Raw genomic sequence first — 25,923 nt, forward strand, 5'->3', positions numbered from 1 at the left:
TAATCACCTTTACATCGACCCCATGTTCCCTCAATATAATTATCTTCCTGATTTTATGTGAGCAAACTGGGTTTCAGAAAAGTTAAGACAGTAGCTTAAGATGACCAGCTCTAGTTGCAGGCTTTCTATCATTATCCTTTGCTAATGTTTTCGGACTGGGGAAGGTAGTATTTTCCCTCCAGGGCCCTCCCAAGAAGGGTCGGGCCCCCAACTACTCATTCCTCCCAGGACAGTCAGCTCCCAGGTGGCCTGAGACTCAGACTCTTTTGTTCCCAACCCTCCGCCTTGAAATGGCTGCTCTCTGGAGCTGCTCAAAGGAGGCACTGGCGGGAAAGGGGAGGGGGACAGAGGACAGCATATCGCTGGGCCTAATCTTTGGGCAACGGAGAACCAGACAACTGACCTTCTGGAGGTCAGGACAAAGGGCAGGGATGGGGTGGCCAGGGCCCAGCTGCGCCTCCTCCTTCCTCCCCTCTGTCAATCCCTGCAGCACCATCATCGATCCACCTTCCCAGCAAGCTCCCAGCTCTCTGCTCAAGCTGGGCCTGACTCGGCTTGAGGCCCCACCTCAGCTGGCACTAGCAAGGGGATTGGGGGATCGATTCCCCAGGCCTGGGAAATAGGACTACTTTGGGGGAGGGGAGTCAGAAGGGACTTATTGCCTCCTTCCACAGGACACAGGGGAGAAAAATCCTTTCGGAGAACCTGGAGGGGTCCTCTGATGGGGCTGGGGGTGGTTCAGAGCCTGGACCACCCAGTTTGGAGCCGGGAGAGACCCAGAAGATTAGAGACTTGGGTAAAGCAGTGGTGCAGGTCTGTAATTACCCCAGAGGAGCAGGGAAGACACCAACTGTGGGATGATGGAGGAAGGGCAGGCGTAAAGGTTCCCGGGCCTCTCCCCACCCCAGCCATCACCGGGGGAGAGAAAGCATAGCCCTTTTAGGGAGCTTCTTGTGACCCTCCTTCAGGTCTCCCCACGTTCCCAGGTGAATTTATTGGAGGTGGGCTTGGGAGAGAATGTAGACTGGAAGCTGCCGCTGAGATCCCCAGAACCGGAGCTCCCAGGCTCCAGGGTGGGATTGGGGGTTCCCATCCCGGCTCCCCCCTACTCCCCTCAGTCCCAGCGGCGGGTGAGTCACCAAAGCGCTCCCTACATAGTCGGCTCACGCTGCGGCGCATACCAACGCGCGGCCGCGGGGGAGGCAGCTGGACGGGCGTTCTCCGGGTGTCGTGGCGTCCCCTCCACCGCAGCCCGCATTAGAGGCGTCCCCAGGCTCGAGGTCCCGCGCCCCAGGACGGGGGCGGGGCGCGCGCGCGGCCGCTCAGTGCTCCGGCGCTGCGGGGGCGGCTCTCCCCGCGTCGCACTTGGTACGCGCCGGCGGGGAGGCCAGGCCCAGCCCGGGCGGTACAATAGGGTTGGGCCGCGGCCGGGACTGGGCCGGCGACTGGCAAGGAGCAGAATCGCGGCCGGAGCCGGCAGACACTGGGCGGCCGGCGAGTCCGAGCCCGCAGGCCACCAGCCGAGTCAGCCTCGACCTTCTCCGGAGCTCCCTCCACCTCCGAATCGTTGCCCGCCGGGCCGGGCCGGGCGTGATGCGCCGCGGGACCCCTATCTTGGCCGCCGGCCGCCGCCGCCGTCGCCGCTGAGACCCCCGAGATACCCCCCCAGCCGTAACGCCGCAGCCATGGAGAGCGGCTCGCGTTCGGAGCCGGGTGCCGGCGCACCCCCAGGTATGCCAGAGGATAGATGGGAGAGGGGCATCTAGGGGCCTCGGGAAGGCCGAGGATGAGGCCGGCCCGCTCAGCGGGGACCCCTCCCTCGCCGCGCCCTCTGACCACTTGGAAGTTTAAAAATAAAGGCTGTGGCGGCGTCGGCGGCTCTGGGCCACAGACGCATCTTCTGACAGCTGCCCCCTCCCCCACCCCGGGCGCTGGGAAGGCCTGAGCGGCGGGGTCCGCCGGGACCCTGCTGTGGAGTTGCTGGTGACCCTTCTGCCCCCGTCCAGTGTCACCTCAGCTTCCCTGCCTCTACCCACCTTCCCAGTCCACCCCAGGCCTTGAAGATCTTCTTCTCCCGAGTGGGGCGTCTGTCCCCCTCCCCATCCCTGATGGGCACGTGTGACCCCTGCCTGGATGTGTGTGTCGGGGGTCCAGATTTTCAGGCCGGAAGCCTTGCATACCGAAGCCTAGGCCCTGGCGCCCCCCACGCCCAGGCCCTGGCCCAGACCTCGCCCCCACCCCATCCCTCCAGCTGCCGCGCAAAGGGCCTGTTGCTGCAGAGGGCTGGCCGGGAGGGGAGGCGAGGGGGAGGTCTCTAGCGGCGGCTGCCAAGTAACCCGCCGGATAAAGGCGAGGGGGAGGGGGAAGCGGCATTGTTTGGGGCGAGGGCGGGAGCTGGGGAGTGGGCTGATTCCCCTGCAGCCTGGCCTACTCTGGAGCCCACCCAGTCCGATTTGGGGAGGAGGGGGCCAGAAGTAAATCTGTCCATCCTGTCGTCCTCCTTTTCAGCCTCTCTGGGTCTGAGGCTTTCCCTGGAGAATGTACGAGGCCGGCACTCCAGGGACCTGCCACATCATTCCTCAGCCTGAGGCCTCAGATACCTACCTTCTTTTGACACACACACACACACACACACACACACACACACACACTCCCCCCCCCCCCCCCTTCAAAGCTCTCCTCTCTCCTCCCCTCACCCCACCAACCACCAGTGCCGGGACTTCTGCAAATCCCATTCGGATCTGGGAGCAGCTGATGAGGGGGTGGGGACAGGTTTCTGGTTGGGCCTGGGGTTGGAGGGAGGGATTTCTCTTTCTCTTTCTTCCTGGAAAGGGAGGGAAGAGCATGATTACTGAGGACCCGAGTTCTGTTCCCACTGACTCAGGGGGGAGGTGGCCCCAACCCCACACCTCCAGAGAGTCCTAGAGCCTAATCCCTGTCACCTCCCTGCCCCCTGGGGTGTAGGCCCAGGATGAAACAGTGTCTATGGGTGCGGAGAGCCCAGGACAAGGTGGAGCCGCTTGGCTGTGGGTGGGCTCCTCCCCATGCCAGTGTGGGTGCTTCAGGGGGACCCTGTGGGTATGGGAGCTGACGGACGCAGAGGGGAGCTTATCAGACTGGTGTAGTTTGGGAGGTTTGGAGGCTGTGCTGGAACAATGGCACTTGGGTCTGTTTTGGCCCTGCTGAGCCTGAGAGGGGACATTCAGGGAGGCCTAGCCTGGGCCCCTTCCATCTGCTTTTTGGCCCTCTGCAGCTGAGGGTCCCTGGCACTGTGTGTACATCGGGGCCCGAATGGAGGTGATTACTGGGCCATAGATGACGGCTGGGGTAGGTGGCTGGTCTACAAGTAGGGCATATAAGTCGGATATTGGGGCTGAATATGAGGGCACGGGTGGAATACTTGAGGGGCCTGGGTGGGTCCTGCATACGGGGTCCTGGATTGGGCGGACTCTTCTATACACAGGGGCCAGAATGGACTTACGTGAGAATCTGGGTCAGATGGTGGCCGTCCCTATACAGAAGTCGAAGGTGACAAGGGGCCCTATGAGTCAAGGGCTTCCTGGGAGTAAAGACAGTATCCCTTGTATGTGCCCTGTGAGAGTGGGGGGCATGGGTCTGAGACGCTGAGCACACATGACAGGATCCTTGCTCTCTTTGAGTTCCCTTTGCATGGAGCGTTAACAGGAGGCCGCATGGAGTCGGGGATGAGTGTGGACTGGAGCAAGTGACTTACCTTCTCCGGCCACAGTTTCTACAAGGAGCATTTTGGGTTAATGTGAGGGTTAGAGATGATGGAGCTACAGGAGTCTGGCACACAGAAGCCCGCAGTACGGTGTTGTCACCATTATTGTGGTCAGGCTCACTGGAACTGGTGCCAGCAGGAAGGTACAAAATGTGGGGGAGGCAGGGGCAGGAATTGGGTGTCAGTTTGCTTAAGAGTGTAGACTCTGGAATCAAACAGTTTCAATCTCCCTTCATAACTTGCACTGTGTGACCTTAGTTAAATTTTCCCATCGATAATATGACAGTAATGTTGGAAATTATACACATAGAGACATAGAGACATTGGGATCATTAAATTAGAGGAACACATAATACACTCAGGAGAGGCCCTGATACATAGTTAATGCTCAATAAAGGCTATTTATTTTTATTGTTATTATTTTTAATTCCTTTAGAGGCCTGAGGAGGTGGTATGGATTAATTAGAACTTCAAGAGGTAGGAGTTCCCTTGTGGCACAATGGGTTAAGGATCCAGCATTGTCTTGCAGTGGCTTGGATCACTGCTGTAGTGTGAGTTTAATCCCTGGCCATGAACTTTCGTGTGCTGCAGGTGCGGCCAAAAAAAATAATAATTAAAAAAAAGAACTTCGAGAGGTGAATGTAGGCCAGAGAGCAAGGGGGAGGTGGGTTCTAGACAAACATGAGCCGAGATGTATCTGGGAACAGAGGGCCCCTTTACTTGGAGTGGCACTGTGGGAGTGGGAGAGAGACCCATGGGATGGGTGCCACTATCCAGCACACCCATACTTATACCCACCTTGTGCCAGCTGGCTGTGCCATCGGCAGAGAAGTGAATCAGAGCTCCTCAGGGAGCTCTGGACCCAGTGGGGAAAGCAGATGTGTCCACTGCTGGGAGGCACAGGTGGCATGGTGATACAGCAGTCAGTGGGCTCTGCCTGGGGAAGACCTCACCCAGGAGGCATTTGAGGTAGACCTGAACGGATGAGGAGATGTTGGTGAGGCTGGCACGATGGGCCATGTCTCTCCATACAGCAGCCAGCCTGGCTGGCAGCTCCCACCGACAGCTTCTGTCCCTTCTTAGGCTGGTGGGCCCAGTAATGAGGCCCTTAATGAGCCCCTAATGTGCAGTCACGCATATGCAAATGAGGAGGAAGGGGCACCAGGCCAGTTCACCACCCCACTCCCAGGGATGGGCATCAGCTGGTGGTGGGCCAGGCTGAGGGAGCAGGGAAAGAACTCAAAGCAGAGCCCAGGCTGGGGTGGTGGCGCCTGAGGGCATAGGGCAGGTCTCAGGTCTGACCAAGGCTGAGAAGGGAGTTTGGTCACAGGCATCTGGGAACCATGTCCTTGGGTCCCCACTGGGCCTTGGGACCAGTGAGGCAGCCAACAAGCCAGGCCCAGATAATGCAGCTTTGTTGGTGGTGGCAGCTCTGCCTGGCACTCCGGGGCACAGCCTTCAGTGTCTCCTCCTTCACCCCTCAGCTGCAGCTCTGCCCCAAGAGGAGGTGAGAGAGCATGGTAGGGTTAAGAGAACCTGGTATTGAGTGCTCTTCACCAGTTGTAAGAGGAGATTTGAGCCAAGCATAGACCCCCCTGGGTGAACCTGCTTATCTCCCACTCCTATTTATTAAGGACCTTCTCTGTGCCAGGCATAGTGCTTAGCATGTCCTGTGCATTGTTTCATTTGATTCTCAAAACTGTCCCATGTAGGGACTAGTATGACCCTGATCTTATAGATGAGGCTCAGAGAGGGACATAACTCAAAGTAAAACACAGCCAGGTAGTGGCAGAGGCAGGATTCCAACCCAGGTCCAGCCTTATGCACCAAAGCCAGCTAGTGACAGAGTCTGGCCCACTCTGCTTGCATGACTAGTCTTCTGTGGACGTCTTGGGCTTAGGGACCCTGTGATCTTTTCTCGGGCCGGCAGAGGTAGAGCCAGCAGAGCCCTGGGTCCCCAGTGCATCCTGAAGGGTTCGTATCTGAGTAAGTCGGACCGGAAGGAGGCCCTGGACTCAAGCAGCGGTGATAATTCAGCCAGTGGGCCGTCCTCAGGCCTTGGCCTAAGGCTGGGCCTCTGATCTCAGCTTCTAGGCCCCAGTGTGGGCAGCCCTGCTGGGGCTGAGGGAGGGCCCAGGCTGCGGGATGGGGTCATTTCCTGCCGCCTAAAATAACAGGAAGTGGGTGCTCCTGATTGGAGGCTGGGAACAATGGCCGCCAGCCGGGCCAGAGTGCTCCTCAGATCTGCAGTCTCAGATGGGATCCCGGCCTTATCACCCACAGAGGCCCATGGCCTCGCCCCCACACCCTGCTGCAGAGGGCCTGTGGCCCAGGTTCAGAGGACCGCTGGAGCACGCAGCCCCTCTCCTAGTTCACTCCCTCTCAGCGCCGGCCCAGCTCTGGTCAGACCCCGAGCGATGCTGCCCACTAAGGGTCCCCTCTGTCCAGCCCCACAACCAGGCATCTCCCAGACTTGTCCTTCCTGCCCACCCCCATCCTCCCAGCCCAGATCTGTCCGGGAGAGGAAGCCCAGGAGGCTGCCCCCTTTGGGTAGCAAAGGGAAGGTACAGACTGTCCCCCTGATTCAGGTCCTGAACCCAGCTTTGCTGCTCACCGGCTGTGTGACTTAAGCAAGTGTCTTAGTCTCTCTGAATCTATTTCCTCATTTGTCAAGTGGGGTAACGATATCTCCCTCACACGATTGTGGCAAAGATGAAAAGGGCTAAAGTGTTAAGGCGTTTAGCTGTGCCTGACCCAGCATTAGCTGTTGCTGCTGTTAACTGGACTTTCTCTGGACCCAGGGAAAGGAGTGCCCAGAGGGGCGGGCCCGAAGTGACCTGGGTGAGGCTGTATAAATACATGGGGACATGGTGTCTCTGAGTGCTGTATGAATCTCTGAGGCTTTGTCTGTGCCCGAGGGGGGGTGGGCCTGGCTCTGTGTGTGTGTGTCTAGATTTCTGAATCCCAGTAAGTCAGCTTCCTGTATGTAACAGGGGAGAGAGGAAAGAATGTGTCTTGTCCCTGGCCATTGTCTCTCTGTCCACATTGTCTGGGTGTCACTGTCTGTCTGCAGTGTGTACTCTGTGTGTGTGTGTGTGTTTGCCCCTGTGTCGGCCTCCCTGTCTCCATTTGTCTGGTCCAGTGCTGCCCCCTAAAGAGCTGCTGCAAGAGCCAGGAGGGCCCTGGCTGGAGGTGCTGACCTCTGCCTCCCCATGCTCCCCCGTCTGTCACCCCCTCTCCTGGGCACTCCCTTTCTCTGCCCCCTGGAGGAGGGCCACTTGCCCCCACCCAGGCTCAGGTGCCCCACTTCTTACCTCCTGGTGGCCAGCCAGGGCAGGAGCCTACCTTCCCTGCATTCCTGCCCTCTGAGCTCAGGACCTGCCTGCCCCACCTGTACCCTTCACCTTCACGGGGGAAACCTCCCTGGGGGCACCACTGAATCACTTCCTTCTTCAGGGAACAGACAGGCGCCGTGGGGAGGGCTGATGTGACACCCACCAGAAACAGTGTGACATAAGGGTTTTGTCATCAGACAGGCTTGGGCCCAATCCTACCTCTGACACTGACGTGAGCAGTTCATTTAACCTGTTGAGTAAGTGTTCTCACCTGGGGAATGGGGCCCTCCACGGCACTTTCCTTTTGGGGCTGTAACAAGAACCAGACGAGATAAGGGAGAGTGCCTGGAGTTCTGTGGGGCTTCAGTAAGTTAGTTTTGTTTCCCTTCCTGGGCTTAGGAGCTGGCAGAGCACACACAAAGCTCTGATACGGTGAAGACATTTGGGGTGAGAGAGGCCAGGCTTTGGAGCAACGTGGGGTTTTACTAGGTTGCCCACAGTGCATCTGTCCATCCATCTACCCATCCATCCAGATATTCATTAAACAGACAGAGTTCCTATTCTTTGCTGGGCAGGTCTTATATAAGGCTTTGGGCTGCAAGAAGGATTAGGACCCAGTGTCTTGGGATTTCCCATCATGGCTCAGCGGAAGTGAATCCAACTAGTATCCATGAGAACATGGGTTTGACCCCTGGCCTCCCTCAGTGGATCAGGGATCCGGTGTTGCCGCGAGCTGTGGTGTAGATCGCAGATGGGGCTCAGATCCCGTGTTGCTGTGGCTGTGGTGTAGGCTGGCAGCTGCAGCTCCAATTTGACCCCTAGCCTGAGAACCTCCATATGCCTCTGGTGCCCCCCCCCCGAAAAAAAGTAAAAGCGAATAAAGACCCAGTCTCTTCTCTCCACCAGCTCTCCACTGCCAGGGGCAAGGGCAGCAGGCAGCCAAAAAAGGCAGACTGAGTTATCAGTGTTGTGAGAGGAGTTGTTGGGGTGGGAGGAGGAAGGGATAAGAGGAGAAGCCTGCCAGCTCCCGGAGGGTGGAGATGAGGAGTAAGCACCCTGAGACATGTGACAGGCCCTCAGAGAGACTTGGCCCTGATCTTTCTGCAGTCCCTCTTGGGGCTTTTGGGAAGATAGGACTTACTGACCTTACAGCTGGCTCCTGCACCTTTGCCCTGCTAATGCTTTTTGTGCCAAGAAATAAATACAAACTATCTGTCTCTTATCCAGTTCTTAACAAATACTTCTGGTAGATTAAAAAACCTCACAATTTGACACGGACAAAAATAAACTAAAATGAAGCAGCTGAAGTCCCCATCGTGACGCAGCGGGGTCGGCAGTGTCTCTGCAGCACCAGAGCCCAGTTTTGATCCCTGGCCTGGTACAGTGGGTTTAAGGATCCAGCATTGCCACAGTTGCAGCGTAGGAGGCTGCAACTGTGGCTCGGCTCTGATCCCTGGCCCAGGAACTCTATATGCTGCTGGGTGGCCAAAAAAGAAAAAAACAGAGTGAGGTGGCTGAAAGATCACATCTGATGATTGAATTGGGGATAACCAGATATTGGTTTAATCATGCCAGATAGATAATTAACCAAAGAAACAATTCGGCATAACATAATTAGTCCGAATAATACTGTCCCAATGACATTTCATCAGGGTTGGCATGATTCTGGGGAAAATATTTGTATTCAGGGTCAGTAGTCCGCCAGCTCAGGAGAAGCATTCCAAACTCATGCTGCTTGCCGCTTGAGTTTTTCTTGTTGAACTGCCGGAGTCAACGCTCATTTATTACTTTTATTAACTTCTACCTGAGTACCTTCGTCCAGGAAGCTGCCAGATGCAGTTGACATGGAGTTGTGTTGCCTCCCTTCAAGGGTTTATCCCTTTGCAATAAATTGCCACACGGATTTACTCTTTATTAGAGTAAAAAAAATCTCCTTCTCTGTGCACCTGCTTTAGGCGAGGGTGGCTTCCTTCTACAGCACTTTATTCTCATTCAGCAGTGACTTGTGACTGTCTCCTTGTACTGGGCACCATGGGAGCTGCTGGCGATGCAGTGGCGAGCAGAGCAGGCGTGGCCCAGCCCTTGTAGGGCTTCCTCAGTCTAGGGCGAGGCTGACAGTAACAAAAGAACCACACAAGGAAGTTTAAAATTGTAACAGTCACAATGCTCCAAACAAGAGGCAAATGAAGCCACGACTATACATAAGGAAGGAATTTATCCTGCTCCAAGAAGGCTTCCCCAAGGAAATGATGCCTAAGCTAAGATCTGAAGGGTAAATGGGAGTTACTAAAGAAAAGAGGGAGAGGAGAGAGCATGTGCAAGGGCCCTGCGGCAGAGGGAGCACTCATGGCTATCAGAATTAAAAGGTCAGTATGGCTGGAGTGTAGACAGCAAGTGGGGAGCAGGGGAGCAGAGGAGTGGCTCCAAGAGGAATAGGGGAGGGAGACAGGGACTGCAGCCTATGCCAGCCACATTTGCATTTGGAAACAATTCCTTTGGCTGCTCTGTAGACCAGTGTGGAAATACATAGAGCACTGCGGCGAGGGGGGGGGGCTTTGCAGTCATCCAGGGAAGAGAGATGCTGATGATATCTGCCAGGGGTTCAGTGGTTTATTCATTCAGCAAATAGCAGTGGAGCACCTATGTGCCAGGCTCTGTTGGCCTCAGACAGAACAGCTAACAAAGTAGACAAAAACTTGTACCCTCATGGAAATTATTTTCCGGCAGTGGGAGACAGTGCTAAAATGGTGCCGATGCTTACAGAGAAAAATAGAGTTGGAAGGAAAAAGAGTACAGTTTGGAAAGAGGAGAGAAACTTCAGCTGCAGTTGGTGGTTTTAAATGGAGGAGGTCAGGGGAGGCTTGACTGAGAAGTGACCTTCAGGTAAAGACCTGGAAGAGGTGAGGAAGTGAGACATGCAGGACCCGGGGGCAGAGAATTCTGGCAGAGGGAACAGCAAGGGCAAAGCCCCGAGTCAGGAGTGTGCCTGGCACAAATAAGGGACAGTGGCCGGAAGAGACAGAGCAGGGGGAGAAGGGGAGGAGGAGAGGAGGCCCAAGACTCAATGGGCCGACGATCAAGGGTCCCAAAGGGCCTTGGAGGTCACTGTGATGCCTTTGGTTTGTCCTCCCCATGAGATGGAACATCTTGGGAGGATTTTGTCAGAGGAGCGACTTGACCTGACTTATCATTATTATTATTATTATTTTTATTTTGGCTTTTTAGGGTCGCATCTGTGACATATGGAAGTTCCCAGGCTAGGGGTGGAATTGGAGCTGTAGCTGCCAGCCTGTGCCACAGCCACAGCAATGCCAGATCCGAGCCACATCTGCAACCTACACCACAGCTCATGGCAATGCCGGGTCCTTAACCCACTGATCAAGGCCTGGGATCGAACCCACATCCTCATGGACACTAGTCAGGTGTGTTACCACTGAGCCACAATGGGAATTCCTGACTTATTCTTGAACAGAATCATTCTGGTGCTGTGGTGAGAAAAGACCAAAGGGGGACAAAGAATGGCAGCAGGAAGTCTTTTTATGAGATGATAGTGGCTGGACCAAGATAGTGGAAGTGGAGATAGGAGGGATTGAATTCAGAATATATTTTGCCAATGGAGCCAAAAAGATTTACTGAGAGATTAGATGGGAGGCATGAGATAAACGATTCTAAAATGACTCCAAGACTTTGGGCCCAAGAAACTGGAAGGACTGGGTTGCCAATGACTGAGATGGGAGAACTGGAGAAGGAGTAGGGTTTGGGGGGGAGAGAGCAGGAGCTCAGTTTTGGAGGGTGAATTTGGGGCATCACTAAGACCTGCAGGGGTGTTAAGTAGGGAGTTGCATGATCGAAACTGGCACTCAAGGGAGAGGCCTGGGCTAGAGATACAAATTTGGTCGTCATCAGCAGAGCAGTGGTATTTAAAGCCGTGAGTCTGGATGAGGTCACCAAGGGAGTATGTGTAGACAGAAAAGAGATGAGGTCTGCCCCTGAGCCCTGGGGCGCTCTGGTGCTAAGACGTTAGGGAATTAAGGAGGGACCAGCAAAGAAGCCTGAGGAGTGACAGCCAGCAAGCTGAAGGAAGACCAGGAGAGTGTGTTGTCTTCAGAGCCAATTGAAGAAAGCGTTCAAGGGGCATTGAGGGAAGGACCGTGTCGAGTGCAGGACGAGGACCAGGAAGTGGCTGCTGACTTAGCACCGTGGAAGTCATTTGTGACCTTGAGAAGAGCAGTGTCATGGAGCAGTGGGGGTGACGTGGACTGATTCTTTCTGGCAGGTGCTGCTTATGGAACTCTTGCCAGGTGCCAGAAACGAGGTACCTACTCACCATAGGTCCCAGCAACTCGGTGAGAAAACTGGGGCTCAGACAGGTTCAGGGCTTGCCCAGGGTCCCTCAGCAGAGCTGACTGACATCCCCCACTCAGGCCTGTCTGACTCTGAAACCTAAGATCTTTCCACCCGGCTGCATCAGAGGCCCAGGTGCAGATCCTTCCAGGCCTCCTCCCTCTGCTTCCTCTCAGGCTTCCTTCACATGGCTAGTTGGGAGCTAGCTGGAGATTCACCGTCTTGCCTGGTGGGTGTGATTTACCTCGGTGTAGACAAACATCCGCCTACCAGTTTTCCTTGCAACACCTGTAGCACGCACAGGTGCTAGGAGAATGGCAGTAAACAGGCCTCACCCTCAGCCTTCAAGCTTTGTGCTCACACTTCTAGGCCTTTTAGTCCCAGACAGTCCTGGGTTCAAATCCTGCCTCTGCCATGTGCTGGTTCTATGACCCTGGGCAGATCACTTAGCGGGGTCAACTTTGATTGTCCCATCTGACCAATGGGGATGAGAATCTCTGCCTCTCGGAGCTCATTTGAAGGTTCAGGGCGCGGACACCGAGGGCCCGGTTTAGCTCTTGTTCCATAGTGAGTATTCTCTAAATGGTTGCCACTAGTTTTCCTGTCCACTGGAACTGGGAAGTAGACTAGCCGTGACCAGGCAGCCTTCTGGACCTGGTATGGGGAGAGCTGGGTGAATTGTCCTGAGCCTAGAGGCTGGCAGAGTGGGAGGGACCACTGGGGACATAGGTTCTTAGCTGGGGCTCCACCTTGGAGCCCCAGGCAACTGGAAGGGAAGGAATGCGGGGGAAATAGTGTGAGCCTCAGACAATTTCATTGTGTAACACAAATTACCTAATACTGCCTTAAACAGAGGCAGGAGGGTGTGAGGGGTAAGAGCATAGGCTCTGGGGACCAACACTGGGTTCGAGTCGAGGCTTCTTCACTTACCAGCTGAGTGACCTCAAGTTACTTTAACCTCTTTTTGCTTTACCTTCCTCCTCTATCTGGAAGAGATATTTATATGCCTCTTTCATAGGTAGTGTAGTAAGGATTACAACTAAGGTGTGTAAAAAAAATTTTTTTGGCTGCACCCACGGCATATACAAATTCCCAGGCCAGGGAATCCGAGCTGTGATCTGTGCCACAGATGTGGCAATGCCAGATCCTTAACCTGCTGTGCCACAGTGGGAACTCCTAATATGTGTAAAATGCTTTCAACATAGGAAGCTCTCAAGAAATATGTACGTGTTAGTGGTAAATGTTGTCACTAACACTCATCATAATCCCATGAAATAGGTGCTATTTGCATTTTATGGAAGAGGAGCTGTGGCACAGAGAAGGTCTGTAACTAGCCCAAGTTCACACAGTGGGGAGGCCAGATATTCAAATAGTCTGCCTTCAGAGCCTATATTCAACTACTGGACACCTGTCTCCTTGAAAAAGGTGCCCAGAGTTCCAAAGCCAACTGCTGGGGCATGTTCTCTCCCTGTATACATGCTGTCACCCATAGGGATGGGGAATTTGTCACCTCCTGAGAGTGTCAGGGTTCCTGTGTGGTGGAGGCACCTGGTGAGAGTAAAAATTGCCTCCTTAGATTGACCTTTCTGTGGACCCTGGCCCTGATCTCTTAGTCCAGGTCAGTGGCTGTGTCCCCAGTGGTCCCCTCAGTGCCCAGAGGGTAGCAGCAGACGGCACCAAGGCTCAGCATGCAGAGGCTTCTCTTTGGCAGCTTCATAAGACCCACAGGAAAAGAGAAGGAAGTGAGGTTTCTGACACATACTCTTTCAGGCGCTTCACTGACATCCTTGCCGGCTTGGGCTCATAGACCCCATTTTACAGAGATGAAAACTGAGGCTTAGAGAGGTTGAACAGCTTGCCCTAAGGTGACCTGCCCTGGAATAGGCCCTCTCGTCCTGTCTTGGGTGGTGAGGTCAGAATCAGGCCTTCATCCGGCTGACTCCAAAGCCTGTCTTTCAGTTGCCCTGTGGTACATTCGTGCTCGCAGTGTGGACATGGATACACCCAATCACGCGCTTCCTTACTCTGCACTCTGGTGGCTTTTACACGAACTCTGAAATAATACTTTTTTTTTTTTTTTAATGATCACACTTGTGGCATATGGAAGTTCCTGGGCCAGGGACTGAATCCAAGCCAAGCTGTGGCAATACAGGATCCTTTCCACTACTCCAGGCCAGGGACTGAACCTGTGGCTTTGCAGCTACCTGAGTCATTGCAGTCAGGTACTTAACCCACTGTGCCAAAATATTAATGTCTAAAAGAAAAAGTCGGGGAGTTCCTGTCATGGCTCAGTGGTTAATGAACCTGACTAGCATCCATGAGAACACAGGTTCAGTGCATCCCGGCCTCGCTCAGTGGGTCAAGGATCAGGCGTTGCTGTGAGCTGTGGTGTAGGTCGCCGACGCGGCTCGGATCCTGCATTGCTGTGGCTCTGGTATAGGCTGGCAGCCACAGCTCCGATTGGACCCTTAGCCTGGGAACCTCCATATGCTGCAAGTGTGGCCCTAAAAAGACAAAAGGCCAAAAAAAAAAAAAAGAGAGAGAGAAAAGTCTGACGGTGGTTGGGAAAGACAAAAGATGAGGAGGGGGGTGTGGCCAGTCGCCTACTCACTGTTGGGGGCACCAGTGCTTATGTCCCTCCCCCTGCCCAGTCCCATGTGCAGTGGCACTGCCTGAGCACCAGGCCTTGGGTTGGGCCCTGCAACCCCAAGGTAAAGCCAAAAGGTGAGGGAGGCAGACATGGAAACCAATCATTACCATTTGGTGCTCTAATAACTACTATAAACTTCTCCTTAGTTTTTCTGATATACCCTGCTCCCTTCTGCCCCTTGGCAAATGCTCCTCGCTTAGCAGAATGCTCTCCTGCTTGGTTTGCCATCTCCAGCACATCCTGGATCTCAGCGTGGAAGCCCCTCAAATACAGGTTGACCATCTCTGCCATGCTACCCAAGACGTGGTACTTAGGCTGTACTATAATTGCCCAGCTACTTGTCTTCTCTGTCCTACTAGAGTGTGGGCTCCACACAGGCAGGGGCTATGGCCAATTTCTCACCATTACATCATTAATACCTGGATCAGGGCCTGGCACATAGTAGGAACTTGATAAACATGTTTGAATTAATGAAAATCAGCTGGGAGTTCCCGTCATGGCTCAGTGGTTAACTAACCGTACTGGCATCCATGAGGATACAGGTTCGATCCCTGGCCTCACTCAGTGGGTTAAGGATCCAGCATTGCCGTGATTTGTGCTATAGGTCACAGACATGGCTTAGCTCCCAAGTTGCTGTGCCTATGGTGTAAACCAGAGGCTACAGCTCGGATTGGACCCCTAGCCTGGGAACCTCCATATGCCACAGGTGCAGCCCTAAAAACAAAAAAAAAGAAGAAGAAAATCAGCTGGACAAGGGAGAGAGCTACCTGTTGAACTGATGGCACAGATGTTCTACTTGACTTTCTTCTCTTGTGTTGGTTTCCCAGCTGTGGCAGCCAGGACCCCGCCAGAGCCAAGACCTTCTCCAGAAGGTGATCCTTCCCCCCCACCACCGCCACCACCGATGTCAGCCCTGGTGCCCGACACTCCCCCAGACACCCCCCCTGCCATGAAGAATGTTGCTAGCCCTAAGCAGCTCCCGCTGGAACCAGAGAGCCCCCCCGGGCTGGTTGGGCCTAAACCAGCCTCCCAGCAAGAAGAGCCCCCTCTCTCAGAAGTGAAGAGCAGGGGACCGACCCCTCCAGCCACAGGCCCACGGGATGCCAGGCCTCCTCGAAGGAGCAGCCAGCCATCGCCAACGGCAGTGCCAGCCTCCGACAGCACCCCCACCAAGCAAGGTATGTGTTGCTGTCCCTAGTCCTGGACCCAGATCCAGCTCTGGATAAGGCCACCAGAGGGAGTCTCCTTGGCCCTGGAGGAGGTGGGAAAAGGCATGGGGATGAGGCATGGGGGGAGGGCCCTGAGTTTGACTCCCCCTTGCAGGGGCAGCCTCCTGACCTAGATCTATCCCTTCTTATTCTCTCTATTAAGATGTAAAGAAGGCAGGGGAGAGACACAAACTGGCAAAGGAGCGGCGGGAAGAACGGGCCAAGTACCTGGGTAAGTGTGTGGGAAGAGCAGCAATGGCATTTTTTTTTTTTTTTTTGTCATCTTTTTGCCTTTTCTAGGGCTGCTCCCAAGGCACATGGAGGTTCCCAGGCTAGGGGTCTAGTCAGAGCTGTAGCTCCCGCCCTACACCACAGCCACAGCAACACGGGATCTGAGCAGAGTCTGCAACCTACACCACAGCTCATGGCAACGCCACATCCTTAACCCACTGAGCAAGACCAGGGATCGAACCTGCAACCCCACGGTTTCTAGTTGGATTCGTTAACCACTGAGCCACGATGGGAACTCCCAAGCAATGGCATCTTTAGCATCAATACCATCAGTATCCTATTGAAACATGAACTCTTCTGGAACATTTAGCATGGGCACTGTGCTAAGAGGAGCACTACATTATCACACTTAACCCTCTCTCTACCCATTTGGGTTTTTGTTGTTGTTGTTGTTGTTGTTCTTTTGCTTTGTTTTGTTTTGTTTTAGGGCTGCACCTGCGGCATATGGAGGTTCCCAGGCTAGGGGTCAAACCGGAGCTACAGCTGCTGGCCTACGCCACAGCCACAGCAACACGGGATCTGAGCCTCGTCTGTGACCTACACTGCAGCTCACAGTGGATCCCCGACCTATTGAGTGGGGCCAGGGATCAAACCCACATCCTCATGGATACTAGTCAGATTCGTTTTCGCTGCACCACAATGGGAACTCCCCCTCTACCCATTTTGAAGATGGGGAAACAGAGGCTCAGAAAGACGAAATCTTTTGCCTGAGCCACACAGCTAGGGGAGGAGCTGATTCAGACTCAGAAGGCTCATCTACCCTGAATCATGGTACTTGGAAATCTGTCCTGGAGGCCCTGAAGTCGGACAGGGACCTGGCGCTCAAGAGTTTGTATACCAAAAAACAACAACAAAAAAAGTTTGTCTCTCCTTGCGCGCCCAGAGACTGTGAAGCCAAAGAGGGAAAAACAGGCCTCCCTTGAAGGAATCCCTCATCCTGAGCCCGAGCCCATCCTCAGGATGCCCTTCAATTTGGAGGGGGCGGAGTCTGAGAGCAGAGGCCCCTCCCCACCAGGCAGGCGGAAGACCCGCCTAGGAGGGAGGAACAGGCCGGGCTCGGGAGGAGACTCCTGCCGGGCTGGGCGCGGCAGGACCCCTCACACCCCCTGGGACTCCTTTCCCTACAGCGGCCAAGAAGGCGGTGTGGCTGGAGAAGGAGGAAAAGGCCAAGGCGCTGCGGGAGAAGCAGCTCCAGGAGCGCCGGCGGCGTCTGGAGGAGCAGCGGCTCAAAGCCGAGCAACGCCGGGCAGCCCTGGAGGAGCGGCAGCGGCAGAAGCTGGAGAAAAACAAGGTGCGCTTGTGCCGCTTTCCGACCAGGCACGTGTGGCTCTGTGTGCGTGTGTGTGCACACTTCTGCACGCTGACTCAGTGGGCATGCACATCTGGGTTCATGTGTGCAGCTGTGTCCTGTGGGGACTGCAGACCGTTTGGTTCTGTATGTGCCTGGGTGGGCACCTGTAACCAAGTGCTGTGAGTGTGTGTGTGCCTGTGAGTAGGTGTGCAGAGATGTGTCTGTGTGAGTGTGCTGAGTGAGCTCCTAGTCAGAGCTAGGACAGCCTTGGCTAGAGCACCATGAAGAAAAAGGAAGAAAAACGCAGCCTGGCCCTGCCTGGGGCCTCGGGCTGAAAGCAAACACAGCCCCAAGATCAGGACCCTCAGTGCCAGTGGCTCAGTGCCAGTGGCATCCCAGGCCGGGAGAGTCCCACCCCCACCCCGTCCTCAGAGAAACAGCTCATACACTCAGGAAATGAGTCAAGAACAGTGAAAAGCTCCCCAAGAACGAGTTGAAAGGGATCTGTTGCAAACTGTCTTTAATCATAGTGAGGACTCCGTAACCTTGGTTACTTGTCGTGAGTCAGGGAAACCTTCTCCCGGATGGGGAGGCACCGTTCCCAGAGAGGGGGGAGTCGTTCTCCCAGGTAGGAAGAGCAGTGCTGAGCCCAGACCTCTCCCCCACCCCTCCCCACCAGGAGCGCTATGAAGCAGCCATCCAGCGGTCAGTGAAAAAGACGTGGGCTGAAATCCGGCAGCAGCGCTGGTCCTGGGCAGGGGCCCTGCACCACAGCTCCCCAGGACGTAAGACCAGTGAGTGGGCTGGAGGGGTTGTGGGGTGGGAGGGGGCGGCTGGGGCCTGAGAGGTAGGGGAAGGGAGCAGCTTCAGTGCTAGGAGCTGACCGCTCCCTGCTGCAGGTATGCCTTGCTTCATGTGACTTTCGTCTTCTGGAATGATCTGTAAACCCAAGCCTGTAAAATCAAGTCCTTCCCAAGGATTTCCACTGTCAAGTCAGAGGTGGACTCTCTTCATTTGGTTTGCTCTTCAAACCTCTCATTGGAGTTCCCTTCGTGGCTCAGCAGAAACAAATCATAACTAGCACCCATAAGGATGCAGTTTTGATCCCTGGCCTCAATCAGTGGTTTAAGTTAAGGATCCGGTGTTGCCGTGAGCTGTGGTATAGGTCGCAGACACTGCTCGGATCTGGCGTTGCTGTTGCTGTGGCGTAGGCCAGTGGCTACAGCTCTGATTTGACAACCCCTAGCCTGGGAACCTCCATCTGCCGCGGGGGCGACCCTAAAAAGCAAGAAAAAAAAAAACTTCTCATTTTATTTATTTTTATTTTTTGCTGCACTCACAGTGTGTAGAAGTTCCTAGGCCAGGGATCAAACCTGCACCACAGCAGTGATCCAAGCCGCTGCAGTGACAACACTGGGTCCTTAACCCACTGAGCCGCAAGGGAACTCCCAAACATCTGTCATTTTCGATTAGCCTTCTTTGCTCATGTCAATTACTATTAGCCGATGACACATAAAAGAGGACTTTAACGCCCTACATACACTGGATATTTAAAGAACCTATCACCTCCTTATTTACCTGTCTTGGAAGGTAGATTTTTGTCTCTGAGCTTTGCTCACATAGGGCCAGCCCAAATTTTGGTCTGACTTTTAACTGGCATGTATGTACTGCTGTGTTTGGATGTCTTTATGTAATGGCAAGAGTCAGTATTTCTCCTTGTGTATCTTTTGGTGTATATGCTCATGGATCTGTGCGTTGTGTGTCTTAACATGTGTTTGCCTTGGTGCGTCTGTGGCCTTGTGTACCTCCGTGAGAACTCCGACGTTAGTCAGAATCCGGTCAGGATCCCTGCTCTGGCATTTGCACTGTGACCTCTGACTTCTCGCTTTCTCACTTTCTTCGTCTGCAAAGTGGGGGGAACAGTGGTACTTGCCTCTGAGGTTGTAGGTAGAGGTTTGGGAGGATCAAGTGAGGTAACGTGCGTAGTGCCCAGCACAGTGCCTGGTACATGGTAAGCATCCAACAAACGCTAGCTCTTACAAATACGATGAAGTTGCTTCAATGTGTTTGTGTCTGTGTGCATCTTTTTCTGTTGGTGTTTTTGTTTCTATATCTGTGCATGTCTGCACACACGTATGCATGTACCTGTCACTCTGTATGCCCGTGCCTGCATGTATATGTATGTCCCTGTGAATATATGGATTTGTGTGAGTTGACTTTGACCGTGGGTTCTTCTGCTTGGGAACGTCTCTGCATTTGTCCCAGTATGTGGGTGTTGCAGCCATAGCGCCTTGGCTGGGCAGTGTCAGCAGGTGCCAACGCGGGGTCGTTGTGGGGGAGGGGTCGCAGCGCCGAGCCCTAGGGAATGACTTCCTGGCCAGGAAGGCTGTAGTTTCTCTAGTTTTACTCCATCTCCTTCCTCTGTTCCTTTTCCATCGGCTCCCCCAACCCAGATTATCTCTGGTTACCTACCTCCCCACCCCCTCCCAGAGCCAAGTCTGCCCCCTCCTCCCCTTCCTAGCCTGCCCACTCCTCCCTCTCCCACCCTACCGGCGGAGCATACTGCATGGAAGGCCTCAGTGCCCCCCCTGGCTCCCGTCCGGCCCGGCCCTAATGCCGTGTCTTTTCCCCTCCAGGTGGGAGCAGGTGCTCCGTGTCGGCAGTAAACCTGCCCAAACACGTGGACTCTATAATCAACAAGCGGCTCTCAAAGTCCTCTGCCACGCTCTGGAACTCCCCCAGTAGAAGTAAGAGAAGGCCCAGCCCTCCTCCCTCCAGAGCTCCTTGTAGCCCCTACCAGGCCTCCTCCAGAGCGCAGCAAGAACCCCAGGTCCCAGGAGCCCTCACAGACCCCAGGTCTCCATCCCTACTCTATCCTTCCCGGGGCCCTGCACCCCTCTGGGGAGCCGGCATTTGGGTCTGGGCCCTGGGAACAGAGGGGTGCCCTGTAGGGAAGGAAAACAGAGACAAAGGGCAGTGTCCCAGCAGGCAGAGAGCCTGTCTGGGGCCTCAAGAGCAGGTGTGCAGGTGGGGAGAGGGGTTGGAGGGTGGGAATGGGCAGGCAGTCTCATCCCCAGTCTTGGCCAGCAGGCCTAGACCAGCCTTAGGCAGGTGGCCTTGCCCCTGAGTACCAGACTAGTCCGGGTGCTGTGTGTGGAGGGGCCCTCTTACTCTGATGCAGCCCTGCCTTCTCTGCCTTTAGGGCCCCCAGTCATGGCCTTGGCTGGTTCCAGAGCTGTGGCTAACCAGGGTGGCACAGCCCCTGCATTCCCACCATGCCCTGGTGCTCACATGTGAAGGGGCCATGGTAGGAGTTATTTATAAGTTTCTCCTGCTTTTATTTGGTTGCTCCGTTGCCTGGCAACCAAATCAGCTGCTGCACCAACCCCACCTGACTGAAGCCTAAAAATAACCCAGCAGCTGAGGGGACAAAGCAGGGTGGCCCAGGGCAGCCACGCCCCCTAGCAGCCTCTCCTGGCATGAGCCGCCCCAAAGCTGGGCTTCTCAGTCAGAGGAGTACAAGGACCCTCACTGTCCCAAACTCCTGGGGGCATGCCTCGCCAGGCCAGCCCTCTGAGAGTAGGAGGAGCAGGGCCCTACAGTGGGCATTGGGTCAGCCACCATGCCTGGGTGGCTCTTATGGATACTCACGGTGCACAGCCCTGTCACCTGGGAAGAGCGGTAGTCCCCTGAAGCCATGCAGGACGTTGCCCTGGGAAGTGTCTTGTTGCCTGGGTCTGCAGCAGCGGTCAGACCCCAGGGTGGAGAAGTGTAGCCCCTGTGCTTGGGGGCGAGTCCTCCTGGGGTAGGCTCCTTGGGCTCGGCGTGGGGATGGTACCTGCCCGGTCCCATGCCTCTGCCTGCCCACTGCAGCCCTGCGGTAACCCCCACTCCCGGGCATTCTCTTTCTAGATCGCAGCCTGCAGCTGAGCGCATGGGAGAGCAGCATCGTGGACCGTCTGATGACGCCCACCCTCTCCTTCCTGGCACGGAGTCGCAGTGCAGTCACACTGCCCCGAAACGGCCGGGACCAGGGTAGGGGCGGCAGCCCTGGGAGAGCCCCCGCGAGGGGCGGGGCAGGGGCCAGCCTGGCGAATGGGCCACGCCCCGACCGCACTCATCCCTCCGCAGCCGTGCCCGTGTGCCCACGCTCAGCCTCCGCCAGCCCCCTGACACCTCTGTGCAGCGCCCCCCGAAGCGGGCACCGCTGCGTCCCTGCGGGGGAGCGAGGGGAGCGCCGCAAGGCCAGCGCCGGGGGCAGTCCCGCCCCAGGCCGCCTGAGGCCAGAGACCTCACTGGTGAGTAGCCACACAAGTGGGGACAGGGAGCCCAGCCCAGGGAGCGTCGGCACCATTGACCTCTGGTCTCCTTCTTCGCTCTCCTTTCCCTGCCTCACCAGGTGCAGAAAAAGGAGAAAAAAGACAAGGAACGAGAAAACGAGAAGGAGAAGAGTGCCCTGGCCCGGGAGCGCAGCCTCAAGAAGCGCCAGTCACTGCCTGCCTCTCCCCGCCTGCGACCTCGCCTTTCTGCCGGCAACGCCGACGTCAGGTGGGTCCAGACAGTTGGATGGGGCCTGATGATGGCCAGGCCAGACAGCCACCTATCCGTCCACTCATAAATATGCCTTGGGCACCACACCTCTAGAATGAAAGCCCCTTGAGGGCAGATTTTTTTTTTTTTTTTAGGGCCATATCTGCAGCATATGGAAATTCCCAGGCTAGGGGTTGAATCAGAGCTGCAGCTGCTGGCCTACATCACAGCCACAGCAACACCAGATCTGAGCTGCATCTTCGATCTACACCAGAGCTTGTGGCAACACCAGGTCCTTAACCCACTGAGCGAGGCCAGGGAACAAACCCGCATCCTCATGGATACTAGGCGGGGTCTTAACCCACTGAGCCACAATGGGAACTCTGGAGTGTTTTGATTACTGAAGTATCCTAACACCTAGAATGGTGTCTGGCATCTGGTAAGCACTCAACATACACCTGCTGGACCACAGTGGGTGGTCCTTCCAAGCACTATTCTGGGTTCTGAGGACACTTCCGTGAGCCAAATCAGGCCTGTACTTACTCATTAATCTTACTGGCTATTGGGGAAACACATTAATCAAAGCATCATACTTGAATATGTGATTATGAACTAGGATATATGCTTTGAAAGGAGATTATATGGTTCTTTGAGAGCATATAAGGTGGGGATGCTGACCTAGCCTGGGGAGGACACTTCCCTGGGGAATTGACATGCTCAGAGTGTGTACATCTGTGTGTGGACACTCTGTGCCCTCAAGGTCTAACTCTTCCCTTTTCTCTCAGTCCCAAATCCAAGGCCCGGCCATCCTCTCCCTCCACATCCTGGCACAGGCCTGCCTCTCCCTGCCTCAGCCCAGGGCCAGGTCATGCTCTGCCCCCAAAACCACCATCCCCCCGAGGCACCACTGCATCACCCAAGGGGCGGGTTCGGAGGAAGGATGAGGCAAAGGAGAGCCCCAGTGTGGTGGGGCCCGAGGATAAGAACCAGAACAAAGGCAAGGCCAGTGACGAGAAGGAGCCTGCAGCCCCAGCCTCACCAGCACCCTCGCCTGTGCCCTCACCCACCCCAGCCCAACCCCAGAAGGAGCAGCCCACAGCGGAGATCCCTGCAGGTGGGCATGGAGAGAGGAGGCCAAAAGGTGGGCAGGGTGGAGAAGCCCACTTTTCCTGTGAGGGGGAGGTGGACAGGGTGTGGGCAGCAGAGATCCCACGCCTGGGATCGCGTGTTGGGAGACAGCAAGAGGAGGCTTCTGCTAGAGAGAAGGACCTCACTACTCAGAGTCCATGGCAGAAGTTGGGTGGGTGGGGCTCCTGCCTTAAAGTTCAGGAGGCACGGAGCATGCCGGGGTGATGGAGATGCTTGTGACTGGTGTGTCTGATTACTGGTCCTGGATCCCACTCCAGATACCGCTGTCTTGACCTCACCCCCAGCCCCTGCTCCCCCGGTGACCCCTAGCAAACCCATGGCTGGCACCACAGACCGCGAAGAGGCCACTCGGCTCCTGGCTGAGAAGCGGCGCCAGGCCCGGGAGCAGCGGGAGCGCGAGGAACAGGAGCGGAGACTGCAGGCGGAAAGGGACAAGTGAGCACGCCCTCGGGACTGAGGGGGCCTTTACAGGGGCTGGAGAAGAAGGTGGGGATCAGCCTGAGTACCCTCTGTCCTCCAGACGATTGCGAGAGGAGCAGCTGGCTCGGGAGGCCGAGGCCCGGGCAGAGCGGGAAGCGGAGGCCCGGAGGCGGGAGGAGCAGGAGGCCCGGGAGAAGGCGCAAGCCGAGCAGGAGGAGCAGGAGCGACTGCAGAAGCAGGTGCCCCACGGGGCGGGGCGCGGGCGCCTCCTGGTGGCGGGTCGGGGGCTGGCCCGGAGAGATCGCAAGCCTCATGCCTAGAGCTCACTCGCGGGTCTTTGGCAGAAAGAGGAGGCCGAAGCTCGATCCCGAGAGGAAGCGGAGCGGCAGCGTCTGGAGCGGGAGAAGCACTTCCAGCGGGAGGAGCAAGAGCGGCAAGAGCGCAAAAAGGTTTGCTGAACTGCAGGCGGCGCAGGGTGGGCGCTGGTGGGCGGGACCACCTTCTGGGTGGGTCCCTGCTTAGTTAGTGGAGTTAAGGTTAGGGCCTCGCCATGGACTTGTAGAGGGCAGAACCAGAAGGGGTTGGGTCGAGGTCTGGTTCCTGGGCCTGGAAAGGGTTGGTGTGAGCTGGAAGACCCTGAGACTTGGGACCGGGGCTGGCTGGTGGGAGATCTAACTGCTGTGGGTCTACACACAGCGCCTGGAGGAGATCATGAAGAGGACTCGAAAGTCAGAAGCTGCTGAAACCAAGGTCAGGATGCCCCTAAGAGCAGTGTTGGGAGTGGAGGTCGGGTGAGGAAAGGAGGTTGGGGGAGGGCGTAGGCGTGGAGGAAGGAGGCCATCAGAGGGGCCTGCTGGGAGGCTGCTCAGGGTCTGGGTTGGGAAGAGAAGAATTTTGCAGCTCATTGGGGTGGGGCCAGATAGCCCCTTGAGCCTGACTGCTCTTCCTCTTTAAAGCAGAAGCAGGACAGAAAGGAGGCCAAGACCAACAATTCCAGCCCAGGTAAAGGCCCGCTTCCCTTGTCTCCCTCCCCTTTGCTCCTCATTCTCTCACCAGCGCCTAACTGATGGCTCTTTCTTCCCAGTGATAGACCCTGTGAAAGCCATGGAGGCTCGACCCTCAGGGCTGCAGAAGGAGGCTGTACAGAAAGAGGAGCTGGTCCCCCAGGAGCCTCAGTGGAGGTACCAGCTCCCAACCCCAGGGGCCCTGAGCAGGGAGGCAGGGTCAACCTGGAGCTGTGGGGGGCCTGTCCTGTCCTGGAAGGTGCCTGAACGTTGGCCCCTGCATCCACAGCCTGCCAAACAAGGAGTCGCCAGGGTCCCTGGTGAACGGCCTGCAGCCTCTCCCAGCGCACCAGGAGAATGGCTTCTCCCCTAAGGGGCCCTCTGGGGACAAGAGTCTGGGCCGAACGCCAGAGGCTCTCCTGCCCTTCCCAGAGGCAGAGGCCTTCCTCAAGAAAGCAGTGGTGCAGCCTCCCCAGGTCACAGGTAGGGCTCCCTGTCTCCTGGACCCACGTCCGTACCTCCCAGCAGCCCTCCCCGGCCTCCTCAGTCCTGTCCTCTCTTCTCCTAGCTCTGCCAGAGGCCCTCTCACACTGGGCTTGGGGCATGGCTTCCCCTGACTCTTTCCCCTCCTGCTTTCTCTCCAGAAGTCCTTTAAGGGGTTGCCTTGGATCCAGGCACAGCTATGAGGGCTCCTCTGCATCATCTGCCAGGATGTCTGGAAGAGAAAGAGACAGAACAAAGCCGGAAGTGGCCTGGGCCCCTGGGGGTTGGGTCCTCTCTGTTATTTTTAATCTGCACCTTATAGACTGATGTCTCTTTGGCTGGAGCCAGACCCTGCCCCTCAGTGCATTCGTGTGCTCACACGCGCGGACACCCGCATACACACACATACACTCACAGCCTCTCTGGCCTCCTCCCATGGGGAAGGGCCACCTGTAGTATTTGCCTTGGTTTGGGCGGGGTACAGTGGATGTGAATACTGTAAATAGCTCGTGCTCAGACTCCTCTGCGTGGAGGGGGCGGGTGCAGGAGGCAGACCCTCCCAAGACTCCCTGGGGAGATCTTCCTCCCTCTATTTAACTGTATCTGAGGGGGAACCCAGGTCTGGGGATGGGGGCACCTTGGGCCACAGGATACTGGTTGCTTTAGGGGTACCCGTGCCCCCTGCCCTCGCCTGGAATCAGTGTTATTGCATCCGATCAAATTTCTCCAGAAATAAAGTGAGAATAATTCTGCCAGTCCTGTCTATCCCTGGGGCTGGTTGGGGACAGTGGCCTCTTGAGTTCCCAGAAGAACTTGAGGAGCCAGGACCTAGGGATAACCATCCATAGCTGGTACCAGCCCTAGACATCCTGCCTGTGCTTTTCCATTTTGTCATTCATTCATGTGTTCATTTAACAGAAATAGTTACATCCGCTCTGTACCAGGCAGGGAGCTCTGTGCTGGGGATCCAGTAGTAAGAAAAAGACACAGTCTCTGTTCTCCTGGAGTTGACAGTCTAGCAGGTGAGCATCATAAGCACTGAGATGCCCCTTCTTCATCCCATACAGAATCCTGATTCTGTTCAGGTGGCTTTCTTCCTCCTGGACCCCACCCTGTGCTTCAGCAGAGGTGGATCCTAAGTCCAGGGGTGAATCATGATTATAATGAACCCAAAATGATGGTCCCATGTCCCTTGCAAGTGATTGGTTTAGGTGTGGGTACATAATATACTTGCAGCCAGCAGATACAAAGAAAGGCTTCCTGGGGTTCCCATCGTAGCTCAGCAGAAATGAATCTGACTAGTATCCATGAGGACGCAGCTTCGATCCCTGGCCTCCCTCAGTGGGTTAAAGATCCAGCATTGCTCTGAGCTGTGGCGTAGGTCAAAGACGAGGCTTGGATCTGGCATTGCTGTGGCTGTGGTGTAGGCCAGTGGCTGCAACTCCAGTTCATCCCCTAGCCTGGGAACCTTCATAT

General features: G+C 55.7%; 1 protein-coding gene across 8 annotated transcripts; it reads left to right on the forward strand.

Moving 5' to 3' along the window:
• Positions 500–25,202, forward strand: MAP7D1 (MAP7 domain containing 1). Of its 8 annotated transcripts, none has more exons than XM_021095927.1 (18): positions 500–1,731; positions 14,899–15,249; positions 15,443–15,511; positions 16,698–16,861; positions 17,541–17,646; positions 19,498–19,608; positions 20,774–20,896; positions 20,993–21,159; positions 21,261–21,409; positions 22,177–22,505; positions 22,798–22,975; positions 23,061–23,199; positions 23,305–23,409; positions 23,657–23,710; positions 23,917–23,962; positions 24,045–24,141; positions 24,254–24,447; positions 24,609–25,202. In XM_021095927.1, exons 1-18 carry the CDS (start codon positions 1,686–1,688, stop codon positions 24,617–24,619), a joined length of 2,439 nt encoding a protein of 812 aa, XP_020951586.1. In that variant the 5' UTR covers positions 500–1,685; the 3' UTR covers positions 24,620–25,202. The 8 variants fall into 8 exon arrangements, with proteins under 8 accessions (XP_020951586.1, XP_005665286.1, XP_013854600.1 ...); XM_005665229.3 differs by having other exon boundaries at positions 1,293–1,731; positions 17,541–17,655; positions 23,920–23,962; XM_013999146.2 differs by having other exon boundaries at positions 1,330–1,731; positions 17,541–17,655; positions 20,774–21,159.

The sequence above is a fragment of the Sus scrofa genome, chromosome 6 (assembly GCF_000003025.6).
Source record: "Sus scrofa isolate TJ Tabasco breed Duroc chromosome 6, Sscrofa11.1, whole genome shotgun sequence".
NCBI classification, from domain to species: Eukaryota; Metazoa; Chordata; class Mammalia; order Artiodactyla; family Suidae; genus Sus; species Sus scrofa.

Excerpts from the sequence above, each read along its gene's own strand:
- MAP7D1 (XM_021095926.1), top strand. The coding sequence starts at position 11,363 with ATGGAACTCTTGCCAGGTGCCAGAAACGAGGTACCTACTCACCATAGG. Across the intron at positions 22,976-23,060 it reads CTGCAGGCGGAAAGGGACAA|ACGATTGCGAGAGGAGCAGC; the intron begins GTGAGCACGCCC and ends TCTGTCCTCCAG. Across the intron at positions 23,200-23,304 it reads AGGAGCGACTGCAGAAGCAG|AAAGAGGAGGCCGAAGCTCG; the intron begins GTGCCCCACGGG and ends GGTCTTTGGCAG.